At 46.1% G+C, this 24,841-nt stretch overlaps 1 protein-coding gene across 2 annotated transcripts in view; it reads left to right on the top strand.

Moving 5' to 3' along the window:
* LOC135521816 (ADAMTS-like protein 4) overlaps positions 1-24,841 on the top strand; it is a 112,916-nt gene that overhangs the window by 50,100 nt on the left and 37,975 nt on the right. For both annotated transcript variants that reach the window (XM_064947561.1, XM_064947560.1), the window contains exon 5: positions 16,798-16,897. In XM_064947561.1, the coding sequence (XP_064803633.1) occupies positions 16,798-16,897 (100 nt within the window). The remainder of the gene's footprint in view (positions 1-16,797; positions 16,898-24,841) is intronic.

The raw sequence follows: 24,841 nt of genomic DNA, 5'->3' as shown, positions 1-24,841 counted from the left end.
TTTCCTTCTCTCTTTCTTCTACCTATTCATTACAGACCCCCCCCCCCTATCCTCCCACTATCCCCCCCCCCCTTTGCCCAGCTCTAAAGCACAGCACACCTATAACTTTCACTGGCCTACAACAATATTCTCTGGCTCTCTCACAGGTCTATTCAGTAGCTATTACTCTCTCCCCTTTACCCTTCTCACTCACTCCTTCTCCCCCTTTCTCCTCCCCCAGTAGTAAAACATACCTCAGACTTTAACTGCTCTACTAGAATGGGCTTCACTCTCTCTGTCTTTCACCAGTCTATAGAACTACAGTGACTTGTATATTTCACCAGTCTATAGAACTACAGTGACTTGTATATTTCACCAGTCTATAGAACTACAGTGACTTGTATCTTTCACCAGTCTATAGAACTACAGTGACTTGTATCTTTCACCAGTCTATAGAACTACAGTGACTTGTATCTTTCACCAGTCTATAGAACTACAGTGACTTGTATCTTTCACCAGTCTATAGAACTACAGTGACTTGTATCTTTCACCAGTCTATAGAACTACAGTGACTTGTATCTTTCACCAGTCTATAGAACTACAGTGACTTGTATCTTTCACCAGTCTATAGAACTACAGTGACTTGTATATTTCACCAGTCTATAGAACTACAGTGACTTGTATATTTCACCAGTCTATAGAACTACAGTGACTTGTATCTTTCACCAGTCTATAGAACTACAGTGACTTGTATCTTTCACCAGTCTATAGAACTACAGTGACTTGTATCTTTCACCAGTCTATAGAACTACAGTGACTTGTATCTTTCACCAGTCTATAGAACTACAGTGACTTGTATCTTTCACCAGTCTATAGAAGTATGTGAACCCTTTGGAAATACCTGGATTTCTGCATAAATTGGTCATAAAATTTGATCTGATCTTCATCTAGGTCACAACAATAGACAAACACAGTCTGCTTAAACTAATAACACAAGCAATTATACGTTTTCATGTCTTTATTGAACACACCGTGTAAACATTCACAGTGTAGGTTTTCTTTACAAAACTGTTTCAGTTCAGCAATATTCTTGGGATGTCTGGTGTGAACTGCTCTCTTGAGGTCATGCCACAGCATCTCAAGCGGGTTGAGCTTCAATTGGCGGACAGATAGCCTTACATTCTCCTGCAAAATGTCTTGATAAACTTGGGAATTCATTTTTCCGTCGATGACAGCAAGCTGTCCAGGCCCTGAAGCAGCCAGCAAAGCAGCCCCAAACCATGATGCTCCCTCCACCATACTTTACCGTTGGGATGAGGTTTTGATGTTGGTGTGCTGTGCCTTTTTTCTCCACACATAGTGTTGTGTGTTCCTTCCTTCCAAACAACTCAACTTTAGTTTCATCTCTCCACAGAATATTTTGCCAGTAGCGCTGTAAAACATCCAGGTGCACTTTTGCAAACTTCAGACGTGCAGCAATGGTTTTTTTTGGACAGTAGTGGCTTCTTCCTACCATGAACACGGCCTACCATGAACACCATTCTTGTTTAGTGTTTTACGTATCGTAGACTCGTCAACAGAGATGTTAGCATGTTACAGAGATTTCTGTAAGTCTTTAGCTGACACTCTAGGATTCTTCTTAACCTCATTGAGCATTCTGCACTGTGCTCTTGCAGTTATCCTTGCAGGACGGCCACTCCTAGGGAGAGTAGCAACAGTGATGAACTTTCTCTATTTATAGACAATGTGTCTTACCGTGGACTGATGAACATCAAGGCTTTTAGAGATACTTTTGTAACCCTCAACAATTCTTCATCTTAGGTCTTCTGAGATCTCTTTTGTTCGAGGCATGGTTTACATCAGCCAATGCTTCTTGTGAATAGAAAACTCACATTTTATAAGTGTTGTTTTATAGGGAAAGGAAGCTCTAACCAACATCTCCAATCTCTTTTCATTGATTGGACTCCAGGTTAGCTGACTCCTGACTCCAATGAGCTTTTGGAGAAGTCATTAGCCGAGGGGTTCACATACTTTTTCCAACCTACACTGTGAATGTTTAAATTATGTATTCAATATAGACAAGAAAAATACAATAATTTGTGTGTTATTAGTTTAAGCAGACTGTGTTTGTCTATTGTTTTGACCTAGATCCGATCAAATTTGATGATGACCAATTGATGCAGAAATCCAGGTCATTCCAAAGGGTTCACATACTTTTCTTGCCACTGTAGACTTGTTAGAGAAGATTCCGTAGTTCACTGAAGTTCTGTGTTATTCTAGGAATGTTTCTGTTCCATGTTTCTGACGTCTGTAACAGTTGATTTATTACACCCTTCTTCTTTCATTTCCCCATTGCCTCTCTTTCTCCTCTTTCTTCAGTTTCAATACTGTCACAAAACTCTCACTCTCTTTCTCCTCTTTCTTCAGTTTCAATACTGTCACAAAACTCTCACTCTCTTTCTCCTCTTTCTTTAGTTTCAATACAATCACAAAACTCTCACTCTCTTTCTCCTCTTTCTTCAGTTTCAATACTGTCACAAAACTCTCACTCTCTTTCTCCTCTTTCTTCAGTTTCAATACAATCACAAAACTCTCACTCTCTTTCTCCTCTTTCTTCAGTTTCAATACAATCACAAAACTCTCACTCTCTTTCTCCTCTTTCTTCAGTTTCAATACAATCACAAAACTCTCACTCTCTTTCTCCTCTTTCCTCAGTTTCAATACTGTCACAAAACTCTCACTTTCTTTCTCCTCTTTCTTTAGTTTCAATACAATCACAAAACTCTCACTCTCTTTCTCCTCTTTCTTCAGTTTCAATACTGTCACAAAACTCTCACTCTCTTTCTCCTCTTTCTTCAGTTTCAATACAATCACAAAACTCTCACTCTCTTTCTCCTCTTTCTTCAGTTTCAATACTGTCACAAAACTCTCACTTTCTTTCTCCTCTTTCTTTAGTTTCAATACAATCACAAAACTCTCACTCTCTTTCTCCTCTTTCTTCAGTTTCAATACTGTCACAAAACTCTCACTCTCTTTCTCCTCTTTCTTCAGTTTCAATACTGTCACAAAACTCTCACTCTCTTTCTCCTCTTTCTTCAGTTTCAATACAATCACAAAACTCTCACTCTCTTTCTCTCCTCCCCCTGTCACTTTCCCCTCCCTTTTCCATCTATTCATTCACCCCCGTAGTCAGACTCTCCCAAGCAATGTAGATATAGAGAAACGTATAACCCTGCCTACACAAGCACACACATACACAAGCACACACATACACACACACACACACACACACACACACGCACACACGCACACACGCACACACACATACAGTTAAAAGGAAAAAAAGATGCATTCCCTTACAATTCCACAGACTCTCTCTGCTGCTCATAAAACACAGTAGTACACACACATTCTACACATTGAATTTATTTTCTCCCTCCCCCTCCCACACTCGCTATTCTGTCACTTAGCCTCCCTCTGTTTTACACACACTAAACGCTATAAGAAGAGAACCATGTAACTCCTGCCTGCAGTGCCTAGACAATAACACATACATGACAACACACACTTTCTCTTTCTGACTGTTTCTCTAGCCTCCATCTATTCATTAGGCTCTTCTCCTCCAATCACTTTTCTTTACTGTTTTCCCTCACCTCTTGACCTTGTCCGCCTAACACAAACAGCCTCTCAGGGTGGTCTATTCACTGTTTACACTTACACACACACACACACACACACACACACACACACACACACACACACACACACACACACACACACACACACACACACACTGGTCTAGTGTGTTTATGTCAAGCAGAAATATTTACAGCCATTACTAATCGCATTTCATGCACATCCTCAAGGGTTTTTAACACATGAATACGCACTGTACTGTAGACACACACACATTTGCACACCCGCCCGCGCGCACACACACACACACACACACACACACACACACACACACACACACACACACACACACACACACACACACACACACAATCCATTGTGTGAACTTTTTGAACGTATTTTCCACACATTCTCGCATTGACATAAACAGTCACGGTTATTTTTTTAAACTGGTGGTGTACGTGCGTATGTGTGTGTGTGTGTGTCAGTGTGTATGTTCACTTGACTCTGTCCAGATGAGTAGAGTGTCTTTTTAAACTTTCCAGCTGTTGGTGACAGCTGTGTGACTGGAAGAAGGAGAGAGAGGGCGAGAGAACAAAAGAGAGAAGAGGGAGAGGATAGAGAAAGAAAGAGTGAAGGAGATAGAGGGTAAAAAAGAGAGAAGGAGAGATGGGATGAAATAGAGGAGAGAGAAGAAGAGAGAGAGGAGAGAGAGAGGAGAGAGAAGAAGAGAGAGAGGAGATAGAGAGGAGAGAGAGAGAAGATAGAGAGAGAAGAAGATAGAGGAGAGAGAGGAGAAAATAGAGAAGATAGAGAGTAGAGAGAGAGAGGAGAGAGAGAGAGAAGAAGATAGAGAGGAGAGAGAGAGGAGAGAGAGGAGAGAGAGAGGAGACAGAGAGAGAAGAAGATAGAGGAGAGAGAGAGGAGAAAATAGAGAGAGAGAAGAAGATAGAGAGTAGAGAGATAGAGAGGAGAGAGAGAGAAGATGAGAGAGTGGAAGAAAGAGAGGAGAGAGAGAAGATAGAGAGGAGAGAGAGAATAAAATAGAGAGGAGAGAGAGAGAAGATAGAGAGGAGAGAGAGAGAAGATAGAGAGGAGAGAGTGAAAAAGAAAGAGAGGAGCGAGAGAGAAGATAGAGAGGAGAGAGAGAGATGATAGAGAGGAGAGAGAGAAGAAGATAGAGGAGAGAGAGAAGATAGAGAGAAGATGGAGAGAGAGAGAAGATAGAGAGAGAGAGAGAAGATAGAGGAGAGAGAGAGAAGAAGAAAGAGAGGAGAGAGATAGAAGAAGAAAGAGAGAGAGAGATGATTGAGAGAGAAGATAGAGAGGAGAGAGAAAAGAAGATAGAGAGAAGATAGAGAAGAAGATAGAGAGGAGAGAGAGAAGATAGAGAGGAGAGAGAGAGAAGAAGAAAGAGAGGAGAGAGTGGAAGAAAGAGAGCGATGGAAAGAGGGAGACAGATAATAATAAGGTGTGTATATATATATATATATATATATATACTACCGGTCAAAAGTTTTAGAACATCTCCTTTCCTTCACTCTGCCCCACTCAGCCCGAACCAGATGGGATGGCGTATCGCTGCAGAATGCTGTGGTAGCCATGCTGGTTAATTGTGCCTTGAATGAAATAAATCACAGACAGTGTCACCAGCAAAGCACCCCCACACCATCACACCTCCTCCTCTGTGGGAAATACACATGCGGAGATCATCCATTCACCCACACCGCGTCTCACAAAGACACTGCGGTTGAAACCAAATATTTCCAATTTGGACTCCAGAACAAAGGACAAATTTGCACCGGTGTAATGTCCATTGCTCGTGTTTCTTGGCCCAAGCAAGTCTCTTCTTATTGGTGTCCTTCAGTAGTGGTTTCTTTCATTCCTGTGGCGGTCCTCATGAGAGACAGTTTCATCATAGCACTTAATGGTTTTTGCGAATGCACTTGAAGAAACTTTCAAAGTTGGACTGCCGTGTCTCTTTGCTTATTTGAGCTGTTCTTTTTTTCCCAATTTCGTGGTATCTAATTGGTCGAGAGCTGTGCGTCCTCCAAAACACAACCCAACCAAGCTGCGCTGCTTCTTGACACAAAGCCCACTTAACCCGGAAGCCAGCCACACCAATGTGTCGGAGGAAACACAGTACACCTGGCGACCGTGTCAGCGTGCACAGGAGTCGCTAGTGTGTGATAGGACAGGGAGATGCCTGCCTGCCAAACCCTCCCCTAACCCGGATGTCGCTGGGCCAATTGTGCTCCGCCCCATGGGTCTCCCGGTCAGCCAGCTGGCTGCGACAGAGCCTATTTGAGCTGTTCTTGCCATAATATGGACTTGGTCTTTTACCAAATAGGGTTTTCTTCTGTATACCACCCCTACCTTGTCACAACATAACTGATTGGCTGAAACGTGTTACGAAGGAAACAAATTCGACAAAGAAATTCCACTTTTAAGAAGGCACACCTGTTAATTGAACAGCATTCCAGGTGACTACCTCATGAAGCTGGTTGAGAGAATGCCAAGAGTGTGCAAAGTTGTTAAAGACAAAGGGTGGCTATTTGAAGAATCTCAAATAAAAAATATATTTTGATTTGTTTAACGCTTTTTTGATTACTAAAGGATTCCATATGTGTTATTTCATAGTTTTGATGTCTTCACCATTATTCAACAATGTAGAAAATAGTACAAATAAAGAAAAAGCCTTTAACTATGTGTTCTAAAACTTTAGACTGGTAGTGTACAGTGGGGCAAAAAAGTATTGTCAGCCACCAATTGTGCAAGTTCTCCCACTAAAAAAAGATGAGGCCTGTAATTTTCAGAGGTACACTTCAACTATGACAGACAAAATGAGAAAAAAAATCCAGAAAATCACATTGTAGGATTTTTTATGAATTTATTTGCAAATTATGGTGGAAAATAAGTATTTGGTCAATAACAAAAGTTTCTCAATACTTTATATACCCTTTGTTGGCAATGACAGAGGTCAAACATTCTGTAAGTCTTCACAAGGTTTTCACACACTGTTGCTGGTATTTTGGCCCATTCCTCCATGCAGATACACCCTCAGAGAGTGGGGTCACAGGAAGGGAGAGACAGATGCAGACAGACCAAAAAGAGAAAAACAGGGGAACTAATCTGTGAAAGGAAGGGAACCAACTGAAAGGAGAGGAGAGAGTCAAAGGCTTACAGTATATACAATGTGTTTGGAGAGTATTGATGAGTTAATGCGAGCTGTTCACATCAAGAGCTGTGTGTGTGTGTGTGTGTGTTGATGTGTGGTAACTTCTGAATATCCCAGCAGTAGGTTTATGTGCTCAACACAAAACACTACTATGAATATCCCAGCAGTAGGTTTATGTGCTCAACACAAAACACTACTATGAATATCCCAGCAGTAGGTTTATGTGCTCAACACAAAACACTACACTGAATATCCCAGCAGTAGGTTTATGTGCTCAACACAAAACACTACTATGAATATCCCAGCAGTAGGTTTATGTGCTCAACACAAAACACTACACTGAATATCCCAGCAGTAGGTTTATGTGCTCAACACAAAACACTACACTGAATATCCCAGCAGTAGGTTTATGCAGTATTTTGAACACTTGTGTTTTGTATGTAACACTTTCTGTACCCAACAGGAGTAAAACAGGAAAAACATTCAGTAAAATAAAGGGTTTTCTGTACAAAAATAAAAAATGAAAGTTGCTCATTCCTTCAAAACTCTAAAAACAAAGACAAAAACACATGCAAAAATGTTTAAAATAATAAAAAGGCATTAGGCTGCATCCTGCCTCCTATTTGGGTCTGGCCACAGCACCTCATCCACATCACAAGCCATGTTCTCCCTGGCCACAGCACCTCATCCACATCACAAGCCATGTTCTCCCTGGCCACAGCACCTCATCCACATCACAAGCCATGTTCTCCCTGGCCACAGCACCTCATCCACATCACAAGCCATGTCCTCCCTGGCCACAGCACCTCATCCACATCACAAGCCATGTCCTCCCTGGCCACAGCACCTCATCCATATCACAAGCCATGTTCTCCCTGGCTAAACAGCACCTCATCCACATCACAAGCCATGTTCTCCCTGGCCACAGCACCTCATCCACATCACAAGCCATGTTCTCCCTGGCCACAGCACCTCATCCACATCACAAGCCATGTTCTCCCTGGCCACAGCACCTCATCCACATCACAAGCCATGTTCTCCCTGGCCACAGCACCTCATCCACATCACAAGCCATGTTCTCCCTGGCCACAGCACCTCATCCACATCACAAGCCATGTTCTCCCTGGCCACAGCACCTCATCCACATCACAAGCCATGTTCTCCCTGGCTAAACAGCACCTCATCCACATCACAAGCCATGTTCTCCCTGGCCACAGCACCTCATCCACATCACAAGCCATGTTCTCCCTGGCCACAGCACCTCATCCACATCACAAGCCATGTTCTCCCTGGCCACAGCACCTCATCCACATCACAAGCCATGTTCTCCCTGGCCACAGCACCTCATCCACATCACAAGCCATGTTCTCCCTGGCCACAGCACCTCATCCACATCACAAGCCATGTTCTCCCTGGCCACAGCACCTCATCCACATCACAAGCCATGTTCTCCCTGGCCACAGCACCTCATCCACATCACAAGCCATGTTCTCCCTGGCCACAGCACCTCATCCACATCACAAGCCATGTTCTCCCTGGCCACAGCACCTCATCCACATCACAAGCCATGTTCTCCCTGGCCACAGCACCTCATCCACATCACAAGCCATGTTCTCCCTGTTCTCCCACAGCACCTCATCCACATCACAAGCCATGTTCTCCCTGGCCACAGCACCTCATCCACATCACAAGCCATGTTCTCCCTGGCCACAGCACCTCATCCACATCACAAGCCATGTTCTCCCTGGCCACAGCACCTCATCCACATCACAAGCCATGTTCTCCCTGGCCACAGCACCTCATCCACATCACACAGCCATCCACATCACAAGCCATGGCCACAGCACCTCATCCACATCACAAGCCATGTTCTCCCTGGCCACAGCACCTCATCCACATCACAAGCCATGTTCTCCCTGGCCACAGCACCTCATCCACATCACAAGCCATGTTCTCCCTGGCCACAGCACCTCATCCACATCACAAGCCATGTTCTCCCTGGCCACAGCACCTCATCCACATCACAAGCCATGTTCTCCCTGGCCACAGCACCTCATCCACATCACAAGCCATGTTCTCCCTGGCTAAACAGCACCTCATCCACATCACAAGCCATGTTCTCCCTGGCCACAGCACCTCATCCACATCACAAGCCATGTTCTCCCTGGCCACAGCACCTCATCCATATCACAAGCCATGTCCTCCCTGGCCACAGCACCTCATCCACATCACAAGCCATGTTCTCCCTGGCCACAGCACCTCATCCACATCACAAGCCATGTTCTCCCTGGCCACAGCACCTCATCCACATCACAAGCCATGTTCTCCCTGGCCACAGCACCTCATCCACATCACAAGCCATGTTCTCCCTGGCCACAGCACCTCATCCACATCACAAGCCATGTTCTCCCTGGCCACAGCACCTCATCCACATCACAAGCCATGTTCTCCCTGGCCACAGCACCTCATCCACATCACAAGCCATGTTCTCCCTGGCCACAGCACCTCATCCACATCACAAGCCATGTTCTCCCTGGCCACAGCACCTCATCCACATCACAAGCCATGTTCTCCCTGGCCACAGCACCTCATCCACATCACAAGCCATGTTCTCCCTGGCCACAGCACCTCATCCACATCACAAGCCATGTTTCTGGCCACAGCACCTCCCTCACAAGCCATGTTCTCCTGGCCACAGCACCTCATCCACATCACAAGCCATGTTCTCCCTGGCCACAGCACCTCATCCACATCACAAGCCATGTTCTCCCTGCTAAACAGCACCTCATCCACATCACAAGCCATGTTCTCCCTGGCCACAGCACCTCATCCACATCACAAGCCATGTTCTCCCTGGCCACAGCACCTCATCCACATCACAAGCCATGTTCTCCCTGGCCACAGCACCTCATCCACATCACAAGCCATGTTCTCCTGGCCACAGCACCTCATCCACATCACAAGCCATGTTCTCCCTGGCTAAACAGCACCTCATCCACATCACAAGCCATGTTCTCCCTGGCTAAACAGCACCTCATCCACATCACAAGCCATGTTCTCCCTGGCTAAACAGCACCTCATCCACATCACAAGCCAACAGCACCTCATCCACATCACAAGCCATGTCCTCCCTGGCTAAACAGCACCTCATCCACATCACAAGCCATGTCCTCCCTGGCTAAACAGCACCTCATCCACATCACAAGCCATGTTCTCCCTGGCCACAGCACCTCATCCACATCACAAGCCATGTTCTCCCTGGCTAAACAGCACCTCATCCACATCACAAGCCATGTTCTCCCTGGCTAAACAGCACCTCATCCACATCACAAGCCATGTTCTCCCTGGCTAAACAGCACCTCATCCACATCACAAGCCATGTTCTCCCTGGCTAAACAGCACCTCATCCACATCACAAGCCATGTTCTCCCTGGCTAAACAGCACCTCATCCACATCACAAGCCATGTTCTCCCTGGCTAAACAGCACCTCATCCACATCACAAGCCATGTTCTCCCTGGCTAAACAGCACCTCATCCACATCACAAGCCATGTTCTCCTGGCTAAACAGCACCTCATCCACATCACAAGCCATGTTCTCCCTGGCTAAACAGCACCTCATCCACATCACAAGCCATGTTCTCCCTGGCTAAACAGCATCTTCTGGGGTGACGGATCCAGCCGCCAAAAGCCCCCACATCAACTTCACCACATGCATCCTCCATTGCCTGGAGAAGAGGCGTGTGAGGGGATGGAGGTCATACACCTTCCATCACCATGCCGGAAAAAACTATTGTGTTTAGGAATGGAGAATATGTTGGGAGGTATAGAACCAGCAGGTCGATAGACCAGAGCAGCCCGGTGGAAACTCACGTTGTCCAAGATGACAACATACCTGGGCTGCTCTGGTCCACCCCTCTGCTCAGCTGGAATGAGGATGCCGTGTAGTGTGTCCAGGAATGTGATGAGAAGGGCGGTGTTGTATGGACTAAGGTTGGCATGGTGATGGCTGATGCCTTGCTGGCTAACGGCTGCACACATGGTGATATTCCCTCCACGCTGTCCAGGGACATTCACAATGGCCAATAATGTTCCGTCCCCTTCTTTTGGCTAGTCTGAAGCCAGCCTCATCAATGGTTTATATAAACATGCTGAATTGCAGCGGCATCCAGCTCCAAGACAATGTAATGGATTCAGTTGCTCTGTAACACACGGTCCAATGTAGACACGCCCACCTGGTGAATGTTACTGAGTATTGTGTTGTCTGAATTGATGGTTCTGGGTGTCTCCTAGTCTAATGGTATTGTTTGCCACCACCACGGTCTCCTGTTCTGGTGTGAACAGACGGTGTCTTCCACCATTCCACCATCTCTGTTCTGCAGAAGATCCACAAATATCATATGATTGGTTACAGTAAGCTAAAATAATCTATTTTATTTCAATATCAAAATGACATTACTGTAACGTTGGGTAACAATCACTGAGTAACATAGGCCTACTGGTATGTCGGACTGCAGTATACATAAAGAGCATAGTGTAGATGGTAGGTAACTTACCGGTTGTCATTTCTTAATGTACGAATGATAGATGCAACCGTGCAGCGACTCAGGTTGAGCTGAACTCTGCCCAGCATCCCTCATACTCAATCCATGGTTGAGCACATGGTCAACCAATGTGGCCCTGATCTCATCTGAGCCATCCGTCATTGTCGTTCTCCTTCACCTCTAGCTCTAGCTCTACCTCTACCTCTAGCTCTACCTCTACCTCTACCTCTAGCTCTACCTCTACCTCTAGCTCTACCTCTAGCTCTACCTCTAGCTCTACCTCTACCTCTAGCTCTACCTCTAGCTCTACCTCTAGCTCTACCTCTAGCTCTAGCTCTACCTCTAGCTCTAGCTCTAGCTCTACCTCTAGCTCTACCTCTAGCTCTACCTCTAGCTCTACCTCTACCTCTACCTCTACCTCTAGCTCTACCTCTAGCTCTAGCTCTACCTCTAGCTCTACCTCTAGCTCTACCTCTAGCTCTAGCTCTAGCTCTAGCTCTAGCTCTAGCTCTACCTCTAGCTCTACCTCTACCTCTAGCTCTAGCTCTACCTCTAGCTCTAGCTCTACCTCTAGCTCTACCTCTAGCTCTACCTCTAGCTCTAGCTCTAGCTCTACCTCTAGCTCTACCTCCAGCTCTACCTCTAGCTCTACCTCTAGCTCTACCTCTATCTCTACCTCTAGCTCTACCTCTAGCTCTAGCTCTACCTCTAGCTCTAGCTCTACCTCTAGCTCTAGCTCTACCTCTACCTCTAGCTCTACCTCTAGCTCTACCTCTAGCTCTACCTCTAGCTCTAGCTCTAGCTCTAGCTCTACCTCTAGCTCTACCTCTAGCTCTACCTCTAGCTCTAGCTCTACCTCTACCTCTAGCTCTACCTCTAGCTCTACCTCTAGCTCTACCTCTAGCTCTAGCTCTAGCTCTAGCTCTACCTCTAGCTCTACCTCTAGCTCTACCTCTAGCTCTACCTCTAGCTCTACCTCTACCTCTAGCTCTACCTCTAGCTCTAGCTCTACCTCTAGCTCTACCTCTACCTCTAGCTCTAGCTCTACCTCTAGCTCTACCTCTAGCTCTATCTCTACCTCTAGCTCTACCTCTAGCTCTACCTCTAGCTCTAGCTCTACCTCTAGCTCTACCTCTAGCTCTACCTCTAGCTCTAGCTCTACCTCTAGCTCTAGCTCTACCTCTAGCTCTACCTCTAGCTCTACCTCTAGCTCTACCTCTACCTCTAGCTCTAGCTCTACCTCTAGCTCTACCTCTAGCTCTACCTCTAGCTCTACCTCTAGCTCTACCTCTAGCTCTACCTCTAGCTCTACCTCTAGCTCTACCTCTAGCTCTAGCTCTACCTCTAGCTCTAGCTCTACCTCTACCTCTAGCTCTACCTCTACCTCTAGCTCTAGCTCTACCTCTAGCTCTACCTCTAGCTCTACCTCTAGCTCTAGCTCTACCTCTAGCTCTACCTCTAGCTCTACCTCTAGCTCTAGCTCTACCTCTACCTCTAGCTCTACCTCTAGCTCTACCTCTACCTCTAGCTCTACCTCTACCTCTAGCTCTACCTCTAGCTCTACCTCTAGCTCTACCTCTACCTCTAGCTCTACCTCTACCTCTAGCTCTACCTCTAGCTCTACCTCTAGCTCTACCTCTACCTCTAGCTCTACCTCTAGCTCTACCTCTAGCTCTACCTCTAGCTCTACCTCTACCTCTACCTCTAGCTCTAGCTCTACCTCTAGCTCTACCTCTACCTCTAGCTCAACCTCTAGCTCTACCTCTACCTCTAGCTCTAGCTCTACCTCTAGCTCTAGCTCTACCTCTACCTCTACCTCTAGCTCTACCTCTACCTCTAGCTCTACCTCTACCTCTAGCTCTACCTCTAGCTCTACCTCTAGCTCTACCTCTAGCTCTAGCTCTAGCTCTACCTCTAGCTCTACCTCTAGCTCTAGCTCTACCTCTACCTCTAGCTCTACCTCTAGCTCTACCTCTACCTCTACCTCTACCTCTAGCTCTACCTCTACCTCTAGCTCTACCTCTAGCTCTAGCTCTAGCTCTACCTCTACCTCTACCTCTACCTCTAGCTCTACCTCTACCTCTAGCTCTACCTCTAGCTCTAGCTCTACCTCTACCTCTACCTCTACCTCTACCTCTAGCCCTACCTCTACCTCTAGCTCTACCTCTACCTCTAGCTCTAGCTCTACCTCTAGCTCTACCTCTAGCTCTAGCTCTACCTCTAGCTCTACCTCTAGCTCTAGCTCTACCTCTAGCTCTAGCTCTACCTCTACCTCTAGCTCTACCTCTAGCTCTACCTCTAGCTCTACCTCTAGCTCTAGCTCTACCTCTAGCTCTACCTCTAGCTCTACCTCTAGCTCTACCTCTACCTCTAGCTCTACCTCTAGCTCTAGCTCTACCTCTACCTCTAGCTCTACCTCTACCTCTACCTCTAGCTCTACCTCTACCTCTAGCTCTAGCTCTACCTCTAGCTCTACCTCTACCTCTAGCTCTACCTCTAGCTCTAGCTCTAGCTCTAGCTCTACCTCTGGCTCTAGCTCTACCTCTACCTCTACCTCTAGCTCTACCTCTAGCTCTACCTCTACCTCTAGCTCTACCTCTAGCTCTAGCTCTACCTCTAGCTCTACCTCTAGCTCTACCTCTAGCTCTACCTCTAGCTCTACCTCTACCTCTACCTCTACCTCTAGCTCTACCTCTAGCTCTACCTCTAGCTCTACCTCTAGCTCTACCTCTAGCTCTAGCTCTACCTCTACCTCTACCTCTACCTCTAGCTCTACCTCTAGCTCTAGCTCTACCTCTAGCTCTACCTCTAGCTCTAGCTCTACCTCTAGCTCTACCTCTAGCTCTACCTCTACCTCTAGCTCTACCTCTACCTCTACCTCTAGCTCTACCTCTAGCTCTACCTCTACCTCTACCTCTAGCTCTAGCTCTAGCTCTACCTCTAGCTCTACCTCTAGCTCTAGCTCTAGCTCTACCTCTACCTCTAGCTCTACCTCTAGCTCTACCTCTAGCTCTAGCTCTACCTCTACCTCTAGCTCTACCTCTACCTCTACCTCTAGCTCTACCTCTAGCTCTACCTCTAGCTCTACCTCTAGCTCTAGCTCTAGCTCTACCTCTAGCTCTACCTCTACCTCTACCTCTAGCTCTACCTCTACCTCTAGCTCTAGCTCTACCTCTAGCTCTACCTCTAGCTCTACCTCTAGCTCTAGCTCTACCTCTAGCTCTACCTCTAGCTCTACCTCTACCTCTAGCTCTAGCTCTACCTCTAGCTCTACCTCTACCTCTAGCTCTAGCTCTACCTCTAGCTCTACCTCTACCTCTACCTCTAGCTCTACCTCTAGCTCTACCTCTACCTCTACCTCTAGCTCTACCTCTAGCTCTACCTCTACCTCTACCTCTAGCTCTACCTCTACCTCTACCTCTAGCTCTAGCTCTACCTCTACCTCTAGCTCTACCTCTAGCTCTACCTCTAGCTCTACCTCTACCTCTAGCTCTACCTCTAGCTCTACCTCTACCTCTAGCTCTAGCTCTACCTCTACCTCTAGCTCTAGCTCTACCTCTAGCTCTACCTCTAGCTCTAGCTCTACCTCTAGCTCTAGCTCTACCTCTAGCTCTAGCTCTACCTCTACCTCTACCTCTAGCTCTACCTCTACCTCTAGCTCTAGCTCTACCTCTAGCTCTACCTCTAGCTCTACCTCTACCTCTAGCTCTACCTCTACCTCTACCTCTAGCTCTACCTCTACCTCTACCTCTAGCTCTACCTCTACCTCTAGCTCTACCTCTACCTCTACCTCTAGCTCTAGCTCTACCTCTAGCTCTAGCTCTACCTCTAGCTCTACCTCTAGCTCTACCTCTAGCTCTAGCTCTACCTCTACCTCTACCTCTAGCTCTAGCTCTACCTCTACCTCTACCTCTAGCTCTACCTCTACCTCTACCTCTAGCTCTAGCTCTACCTCTAGCTCTACCTCTACCTCTAGCTCTAGCTCTACCTCTAGCTCTACCTCTAGCTCTAGCTCTAGCTCTAGCTCTAGCTCTACCTCTACCTCTAGCTCTACCTCTAGCTCTACCTCTACCTCTAGCTCTACCTCTACCTCTACCTCTAGCTCTACCTCTACCTCTACCTCTAGCTCTACCTCTACCTCTAGCTCTACCTCTACCTCTAGCTCTACCTCTACCTCTAGCTCTACCTCTACCTCTAGCTCTACCTCTAGCTCTACCTCTAGTTTCACCATTGACTTCCATTTTCCTCCACAACAGGAGAGCTCATCTGTGGCCTTTTATAGTGCTAAAGCTCTGATTTCTAAGTGAACCATTCAGCAGCGAACGTTTACACCTGTGAGGAGTGGGTGTTTCCAATTGGTGTATAGAGCTTGGTATTGTGATTGAAGTTGCTTTCCAAAGGGACTGAAGATAATTTCATTTTTAATGTTGAGCCTAACGTAGAGAAATGTGTGTAGTGTTTTTCAAAATCACTATGTGATTTAGAATTGAAAAGTGTAAAGCAGGAATTCTGCTTGCAATTTTACAGACTTGGTTTCAGGGATTGGGTACAAGTTCCAATTTGAGTGTGTAAACAATTGGGAAAAACAGTAATTCTGACTATTGTGAGGAAGTGTATACTGGCTACGGCGTCTCAAGACGGACAAACAGTAGTATTGCAGTTTTTTCTAAATTTTAACGCAAAGGTCTTTTAAGGGAGTATGAGAGCACCTTTGTTTGGTCCTCGGCTCGGTGAAGGCTGAACCGAAGCATGCCGACGGCTTCAGGCGTTTCTAGTATTAACACTGTGAGTAAGTACTGTCACTTAGTAACTGAACTCCTTCTGCCCTCTTTATTAGTGCTTTGTGTGTGTGTGTCCCTCTGGGGGTTAAAGTGATTTACAGGTAGCACTATGATCTTCACTGTTCCTCTATTGGAGAAATATATCAGGTGTGCAGGGTTAGACTCCAACTGTAGTTTCACTCTCCTCACTCCCTTCAGAATGCTCAAACTGTCTCCACTACTTCTCTATTGGCCTGACTCGCACGTGCATAGACACACTTACACACACACACACACACACACACACTCAGACACACAGCTCAGTGTTGGATAGAAAAGCTGGGTGGATTTATGTGTGTATGGCTGATCCCAGAGAGTCTATTATTTCCATATGCTGCTTAGTGCATCGGCCAAATGTTGGAGCGATCATGAGACAATGGTGTGTGTGTCTGTGTGTGTGTGTGTGTCTGACTAATACCTCTCCTATTTTATGCTTGCCCTCTTAATTTGTATGACTCTCTCTCATCTCTTCTTCTCTGTCGATTATATCTCTTCAGTTTCCTCTCTCCCTTTTCCGATTCTCCATCCACCTAGTGTACTGGCCAGCCTTAGGGTTAGGTATGACATTATAGCCTCAATTGTCAATACTTGGGATCTACAGTACTGACAAGTATTTGACCCTCCCTCCCTCCGTCTGTCAGGTATGTGTAGGAGGTGCAGACTCCAGAGCAGAGCAGTGCGCTTCCTACAACAACCAGGAGTTTATGGGCAGACTGTACGACTGGGAACCTTTCACTGAGGGTAAGTTACACACACGTGCATACACATGCACACACACTTGTTAATGTGTATGTAGTTGTTGTGTATATGATTGTTTAAGCCTGCCCAATCCACCCAATCCAGAGAGAGAGAGAGAGAGAGAGAGAGAGAGAGAGAGAGAGAGAGAGAGAGCGAGCACAATTAGACCCAACCAAATCATGAGAAAACAAAAAGATAATTACTTGATACATTGGAAAGAATTAACAAAAAAACAGAGCAAACTATAATGCTATTTGGCCCTACACAGAGAGTACACAGCGGCAGAATACCTGACCACTGTGACTGACCCAAAATTAAGGAAAGCTTTGACTATGTACAGACTCAGCGAGCATAGTCTTGCTATTGAGAAAGGCCGCCGTAGGCAGACATGGCTCTCAAGAGAAGACAGGCTATGTGCTCACTGCCCACAAAATGAGGTGGAAACTGAGCTGCACTTCCTAACCTGCCCAATGTATGACCATATTAGAGAGACATATTTCCCTCAGATTACACAGATCCACAAAGAATTTGAAAACAAATCCAATTTTGAAAAACTCCCATATCTACTGGGTGAAATTCCACAGTGTGCCATCAGAGCAGCAAGATTTGTGACCTGTTGCCACGAGAAAAGGGCAACCAGTGAAGAACACGCACCATTGTAAATACAACCCATATCTATGCTTATTTATTTTATCTTTCTTGTGTCCTTAACCATTTGTACATTGTAAAAACACTGTATATATATATATATATAATATGACATTTGTAATGTCTTTATTGTTTTGAAACTTCTGTATGTGTGATGTCTACTGTTAATTTTTATTGTTTATTTCACTTTATATATTATCTACCTTACTTGCTTTGGCAATGTTAACACATGTTACCCATGCCAATAAAGCCCCTTGAATTGAATTGAATTGAATTGAGAGAGAGAGAGAGAGAGAGAGAGAGAGAGAGAGAGAGAGAGAGAGAGAGAGAGAGAGAGAGAGAGAGAGAGAGAACTCTATATACCCTTGTTCTCACAAAACATTCCCCCCTCTGTTTTTCCTCTCATTTGTCCAACATCCCTTGTTCACTTTCTTTCTCCTGCCAAGCTTCTCCTCCCATCACTGACTGAGCAGAGAGATTCCTACTGGGTGAGATAAAGACAGAGAGAAGGAGAGCAGGAGGGAGAGAGGGGACAGCGACACAAGATTAAGGGAGAGTGTGTGTGTGCGTGCGTGCGCATGTGTATTTGTTGGACAGAATGAGAGAATGTGAGAGAGTGTTGGAATGTGAGAGAGTGTTAGAATGTGTGTGAGTGAGTAGTTGTCTTTGTTTTAGGACCGAACTAGAGAGAGGGAGAGAGAGACAACTGTAAACAGAGATTTTGGGAAAGACAGAGAAAAGAAAAGAAAGAACGAGAGATGGGGAAGAGAGAGGACAATTATGAACATACAAAAGGATTAAGTGAGCGAAGGGAAAAACAGGAATGGGGGGGAGAGAGGAGGGAAAGAGAGACAGCTGTAGAATGATATCATCAAGAATTTGTCACTGTCCTGACAGATTAATGCATATGTGTGTGTTTCCGCAAGCCTGTGTGTGTGTGTGTGTGTGTGTGTGTGTGTATGTGTTTCCGCAAGCCTGTGTGTGTGTGTGTGTGTGTCTGGGAAAACTACCATGTAAATTGTCCTGAGTTCTAGTGTGTGTAAATGTGACCGCTGTATCAGTTGGCAGTACAGCCCCTCTGCTGACAGAACTATGACATCATAGAGCTACATAGACCAGGAAGCGTAGAGCTATAAAACCACTGATCTATGAGACCAGAGATCGAGAACACAACACATAGCATGTTAGAGAGGCTGGAGGCAGCACAGGGCCTCAGTCTAGTACCTGTGGACTGGAGTGTGTTGGTGCTTAACAACAACAGTAGGCTTCTGAAATTTGACCCAACAACCCACTGGTTATTGGTCCTTCTCTCTAACCTGTAGACTATCTGGCTCTATTGTTTCTCTGAATGAAGCCAGTTTTTCCTTGAGTTTTTCCTCACCAATTGTTTTTATTTAACCTTTATTTAACTAGGCAAGTCAGTTAAGAACAAATTCTAATTTACAATGACGGCCTAGGAAAAGTGGGTTAACTGCCTTGTTCAGGGGCAGAACGACAGATTTTTACCTTGTCAGCTCGGGGATTCGATCAAGCAACCTTTTGGTTACTGGTCCATTGCTCTAACCACTAGGCTACCTGCTGCCCCAAATGACCTGACCTGATCTGATCTACAGTATGTAGACTGAGGCTGTATAGCTGTGATGAGAGAGAGTCATGGTCAGGGTAGGTCTGATCTATGTGGACTGAGGCTGTATAGCTATGCTGAGAGTGAGTAATGGTTAGGGTAGGGCTGATCTATGTGGACTGAGGCTGTAGATCTATGATGAGAGAGAGTCATGGTCAGGGTAGGGCTGCTCTATGAGGACTAAGGCTGTATATCTATGTCGAGAGAAATCATGGTTAGGGTAGGGCTGATCTATGTGGACTGAGCTTATATCTATGTTGAAAGATTCATGGTCAGGGTAGGACTGGAGAGACAAGCTATCTGCACAAACAGACAAAGCCTTTCCCTGTGTGTGTGTGTGTGTGTGTGTGTGTGTGTGTGTGTGTGTGTGTGTGTGTGTGTGTGTGTGTGTGTGTGTGTGTGTGTGTGTGTGTGTGTGTGTGTGTGTGTGTGTTGGGCGTGGGGGGGTAAGTGTGTGTTGGGTATGATGTGTGTGTGTGTGTGTGTGTGTGTGTGTGTGTGTGTGTGCACTTGGGATGTTGTGTGGGTAATATTACTAACATTACAAGACCATTAATCTCTCTGAAGTAAACAGAATTAAAGTGTTTGTCTAATAAGTGTCTAGAGGCTCCATGGACACGACTGGTGTGTGTGTGTGTGTATGTGTGTGTGTGTGTATGTGTTTGTGTGTGTGTGTGTGTGTGCGTGTGCGTGTGCGTGTGCGTGTGCGTGTGCGTGTGCGTGTGCGTGTGTGTGTGTGTGTGTGCGCAGCGTACATATATTTACATGTGTATATACAGTATGTCCCTTTGCCAACAGACCACTCCACTCACTTCCTCTGTCTACATACTGGACGTCTGTGTTTACTAACTGCTGTTCCTGCTCCACACAACTCCACATACAGAATATTAACACAGACTATATACTGTATCTGTAACTGTAGTGTCAATCAATTATGCTCATGTAAATAGTTATTGTTAATTTCACTACATGCTTAGCTACACAGTGATTTATTTAATTTCCTTCCAGAATTCAGTCATGACAACAATTCATAGCACTACTAACATGGTGTTCATTCCATGCACAAAAACATCAACAGTAGAGCATCCCATGACATGTATAGTATAACCCTGGATGCTGATTGGCTGAAGCACTCCTTGTTTACTGTTCTATTTACGTTGGTAACCTGTTGTTGTGGTTTATAACCAATATACCACAGCTAAGGGTAGTGGTATATTGGTAGTGGTATACTCCGCGTTGCATCGTGCATAAGAACAGCCATAAGCCGTGGTATATTGGTAGTGGTATACTCCGCGTTGCATCGTGCATAAGAACAGCCATAAGCCGTGGTATATTGGTAGTGGTATACTCCGCGTTGCATCGTGCATAAGAACAGCCATAAGCCGTGGTACATTAGTAGTGGTATACCCCGCGTTGCATCGTGCATAAGAACAGCCATAAGCCGTGGTATATTGGTAGTGGTATACTCCGCGTTGCATCGTGCATAAGAACAGCCATAAGCCGTGGTATATTGGTAGTGGTATACTCCGCGTTGCATCGTGGATAAGAACAGCCATAAGCCGTGGTATATTGGTAGTGGTATACTCCGCGTTGCATCGTGCATAAGAACAGCCATAAGCCGTGGTATATTGGTAGTGGTATACCCCGCGTTGCATCGTGCATAAGAACAGCCATAAGCCGTGGTATATTGGTAGTGGTATACCCCGCGTTGCATCGTGCATAAGAACAGCCATAAGCCGTGGTATATATTGGTAGTGGTATACTCTGCGTTGCATCGTGCATAAGAACAGCCATAAGCCGTGGTATATATTGGTAGTGGTATACTCCGCGTTGCATCGTGCATAAGAACAGCCATAAGCCGTGGTATATTGGTAGTGGTATACTCCGCGTTGCATCGTGGATAAGAACAGCCATAAGCCGTGGTATATTGGTAGTGGTATACTCCGCGTTGCATCGTGCATAAGAACAGCCATAAGCCGTGGTATATTGGTAGTGGTATACTCCGCGTTGCATCGTGCATAAGAACAGCCATAAGCCGTGGTATATTGGTAGTGGTATACTCGCGTTGCATCGTGCATAAGAACAGCCATAAGCCGTGGTATATTGGTAGTGGTATACTCCAGCGTTGCATCGTGCATAAGAACAGCCATAAGTCGTGGTATATTGGTAGTGGTATACTCGCGTTGCATCGTGCATAAGAACAGCCATAAGCCGTGGTATATATTGGTAGTGGTATACTCCGCGTTGCATCGTGCATAAGAACAGCCATAAGCCGTGGTATATTGGTAGTGGTATACTCCGCGTTGCATCGTGCATAAGAACAGCCATAAGCCGTGGTATATTGGTAGTGGTATACTCCGCGTTGCATCGTGCATAAGAACAGCCATAAGCCGTGGTATATATTGGTAGTGGTATACTCCGCGTTGCATCGTGCATAAGAACAGCCATAAGCCGTGGTATATTGGTAGTGGTATACTCCGCGTTGCATCGTGCATAAGAACAGCCATAAGCCGTGGTATATATTGGTAGTGGTATACTCCGCGTTGCATCGTGCATAAGAACAGCCATAAGCCGTGGTATATTGGTAGTGGTATACTCCGCGTTGCATCGTGCATAAGAACAGCCATAAGCCGTGGTATATTGGTAGTGGTATACTCCGCGTTGCATCGTGCATAAGAACAGCCATAAGCTGTGGTATATTGGTAGTGGTATACTCCGCGTTGCATCGTGCATAAGAACAGCCATAAGTCGTGGTACATTAGTAGTGGTATACTCCGCGTTGCATCGTGCATAAGAACAGCCATAAGCCGTGGTATAGTGGTAGTGGTATACTCCGCGTTGCATCGTGCATAAGAACAGCCATAAGCCGTGGTATATTGGTAGTGGTATACTCCGCGTTGCATCGTGCATAAGAACAGCCATAAGCCGTGGTATATTGGTAGTGGTATACCCCGCGTTGCATCGTGCATAAGAACAGCCATAAGCCGTGGTATATTGGTAGTGGTATACCCCAGCGTTGCATCGTGCATAAGAACAGCCATAAGCCGTGGTATATATTGGTAGTGGTATACTCTGCGTTGCATCGTGCATAAGAACAGCCATAAGCCGTGGTATATATTGGTAGTGGTATACTCCGCGTTGCATCGTGCATAAGAACAGCCATAAGCCGTGGTATATTGGTAGTGGTATACTCCGCGTTGCATCGTGGATAAGAACAGCCATAAGCCGTGGTATATTGGTAGTGGTATACTCAGCGTTGCATCGTGCATAAGAACAGCCATAAGCCGTGGTATATTGGTAGTGGTATACTCGCGTTGCATCGTGCATAAGAACAGCCATAAGCCGTGGTATATTGGTAGTGGTATACTCCGCGTTGCATCGTGCATAAGAACAGCCATAAGCCGTGGTATACTCCGCGTTGCATCGTGCATAAGAACAGCCATAAGCCGTGGTATATTGGTAGTGGTATACTCCGCGTTGCATCGTGCATAAGAACAGCCATAAGCCGTGGTATATATTGGTAGTGGTATACTCCGCGTTGCATCGTGCATAAGAACCGCCATAAGCCGTGGTATATTGGTAGTGGTATACTCCAGCGTTGCATCGTGCATAAGAACAGCCATAAGCCGTGGTATATTGGTAGTGGTATACTCAGCGTTGCATCGTGCATAAGAACAGCCATAAGCCGTGGTATATATTGGTAGTGGTATACTCCGCGTTGCATCGTGCATAAGAACAGCCATAAGCCGTGGTATATTGGTAGTGGTATACTCCGCGTTGCATCGTGCATAAGAACAGCCATAAGCCGTGGTATATATTGGTAGTGGTATACTCCGCGTTGCATCGTGCATAAGAACAGCCATAAGCCGTGGTATATTGGTAGTGGTATACTCCGCGTTGCATCGTGCATAAGAACAGCCATAAGCCGTGGTATATTGGTAGTGGTATACTCCGCGTTGCATCGTGCATAAGAACAGCCATAAGCTGTGGTATATTGGTAGTGGTATACTCCGCGTTGCATCGTGCATAAGAACAGCCATAAGCCGTGGTACATTAGTAGTGGTATACTCCGCGTTGCATCGTGCATAAGAACAGCCATAAGCCGTGGTATAGTGGTAGTGGTATACTCCGCGTTGCATCGTGCATAAGAACAGCCATAAGCCGTGGTATAGTGGTAGTGGTATACTCCGCGTTGCATCGTGCATAAGAACAGCCATAAGCCGTGGTATATTGGTAGTGGTATACTCCGCGTTGCATCGTGCATAAGAACAGCCATAAGCCGTGGTATATTGGTAGTGGTATACTCCGCGTTGCATCGTGCATAAGAACAGCCATAAGCCGTGGTATATTGGTCATATACCGCACCTGCTTCATTATAATACAACTATGTTATACATTAATAACTACAGTACCTATCACATTTACATAAATAGTTCCCATATATTCATTTCTTCTTACAGTATGTAAACGCAGCAAAAAAACAAACGTCCTCTCACTGTCAACTGTGTGTTTATTTTCAGCAAATTTAATGTGCGAATATTTGTATGAACATAACAAGATTCAACAACTGAGACAAACTGAAGTTCCACAGACATGTGACTAACAGAAAAGGAATCCGTATCTGGTGTGGCCACCAGCTGCATTAAGGTCTGCAGTGCATGTCCTCCTCATGGACTGCACCAGATTTGCCAGTTCTTGCTGTGAGATGTTACCCCACTCTCCCTCCAAGGCACCTGCAAGTTCCCAGACATTTCTGGGGGGAATGGCCCTAGCCCTCACCCTCCGATCCAACAGGTCCCAGACGTGCTCAATGGAAGATCCGGGCTCTTCGCTGGCCATGGCAGAACACTGACATTCCTGTCTTGCAGGAAATCACTCACAGAACGAGCAGTATGGCTGGTGGCATTGTCATGCTGGAGGGTCATGTCGGGATGAGCCTGCGGGAAGGGTACCACATGAGGGAGGAGGATGTCTTCCCTGTAACGCACAGCATTGAGATTGCCTCTAATGACAACCTGTCTGATGATGCTGTGACACACCACCCCAGACCATGACGGACCCTCCACCTCCAAATCGATCCCGCTCCAGAGTACAGACCTCGGTGTAACGCTCATTCCTTCGACAATAAATGCAAATCCGACCATCACCCCTGGTGAGACAAAACCGCGACTCATCAGTGAAGAGCACTTTTTGCCAGTCCTGTCTGGTCCAGCAACGATGGGTTTGTGCCCATAGGCAACGTTGTTGCCGGTGAGGACCTGCCTTACAACAGGCCTACAAGCCCTCCGTCCAGCCTCACTCAGCCTATTGAGGACAGTCTGAGCACTGATGGAGGGGTTGTGCGTTCCTGGTGTAACTCGGGCAGTTGTTGTTGCCATCCTGTACCTGTTCCGCAGGTGTGATGTTCAGATGTACCGATCCTGTGCAGGTGATGTTACACGTGGTCTGCCACTACGAGGATGATCAGCTGTCCGTCCTGTCTCCCTGTAGCGCTGTCTTAGGCGTCTCACAGTACGGACATTGCAATTTATTGCCCTGGCCACATCTGCAGTCCTCATGCCTCCTTGCAGCATGCCTAAGGCACGTTCACGCAGATGAGCAGGGACCCTTGGGCATCTTTCTTTTGGTGTTTTTCAGAGTCAGTAGAAAGGACTCTTTAGTGTCCTAAGTTTTCA

Source organism: Oncorhynchus masou, chromosome 30, assembly GCF_036934945.1.
Source record: "Oncorhynchus masou masou isolate Uvic2021 chromosome 30, UVic_Omas_1.1, whole genome shotgun sequence".
NCBI classification, from domain to species: Eukaryota; Metazoa; Chordata; class Actinopteri; order Salmoniformes; family Salmonidae; genus Oncorhynchus; species Oncorhynchus masou.
This window is presented reverse-complemented; position numbering and strand designations above follow the sequence as displayed.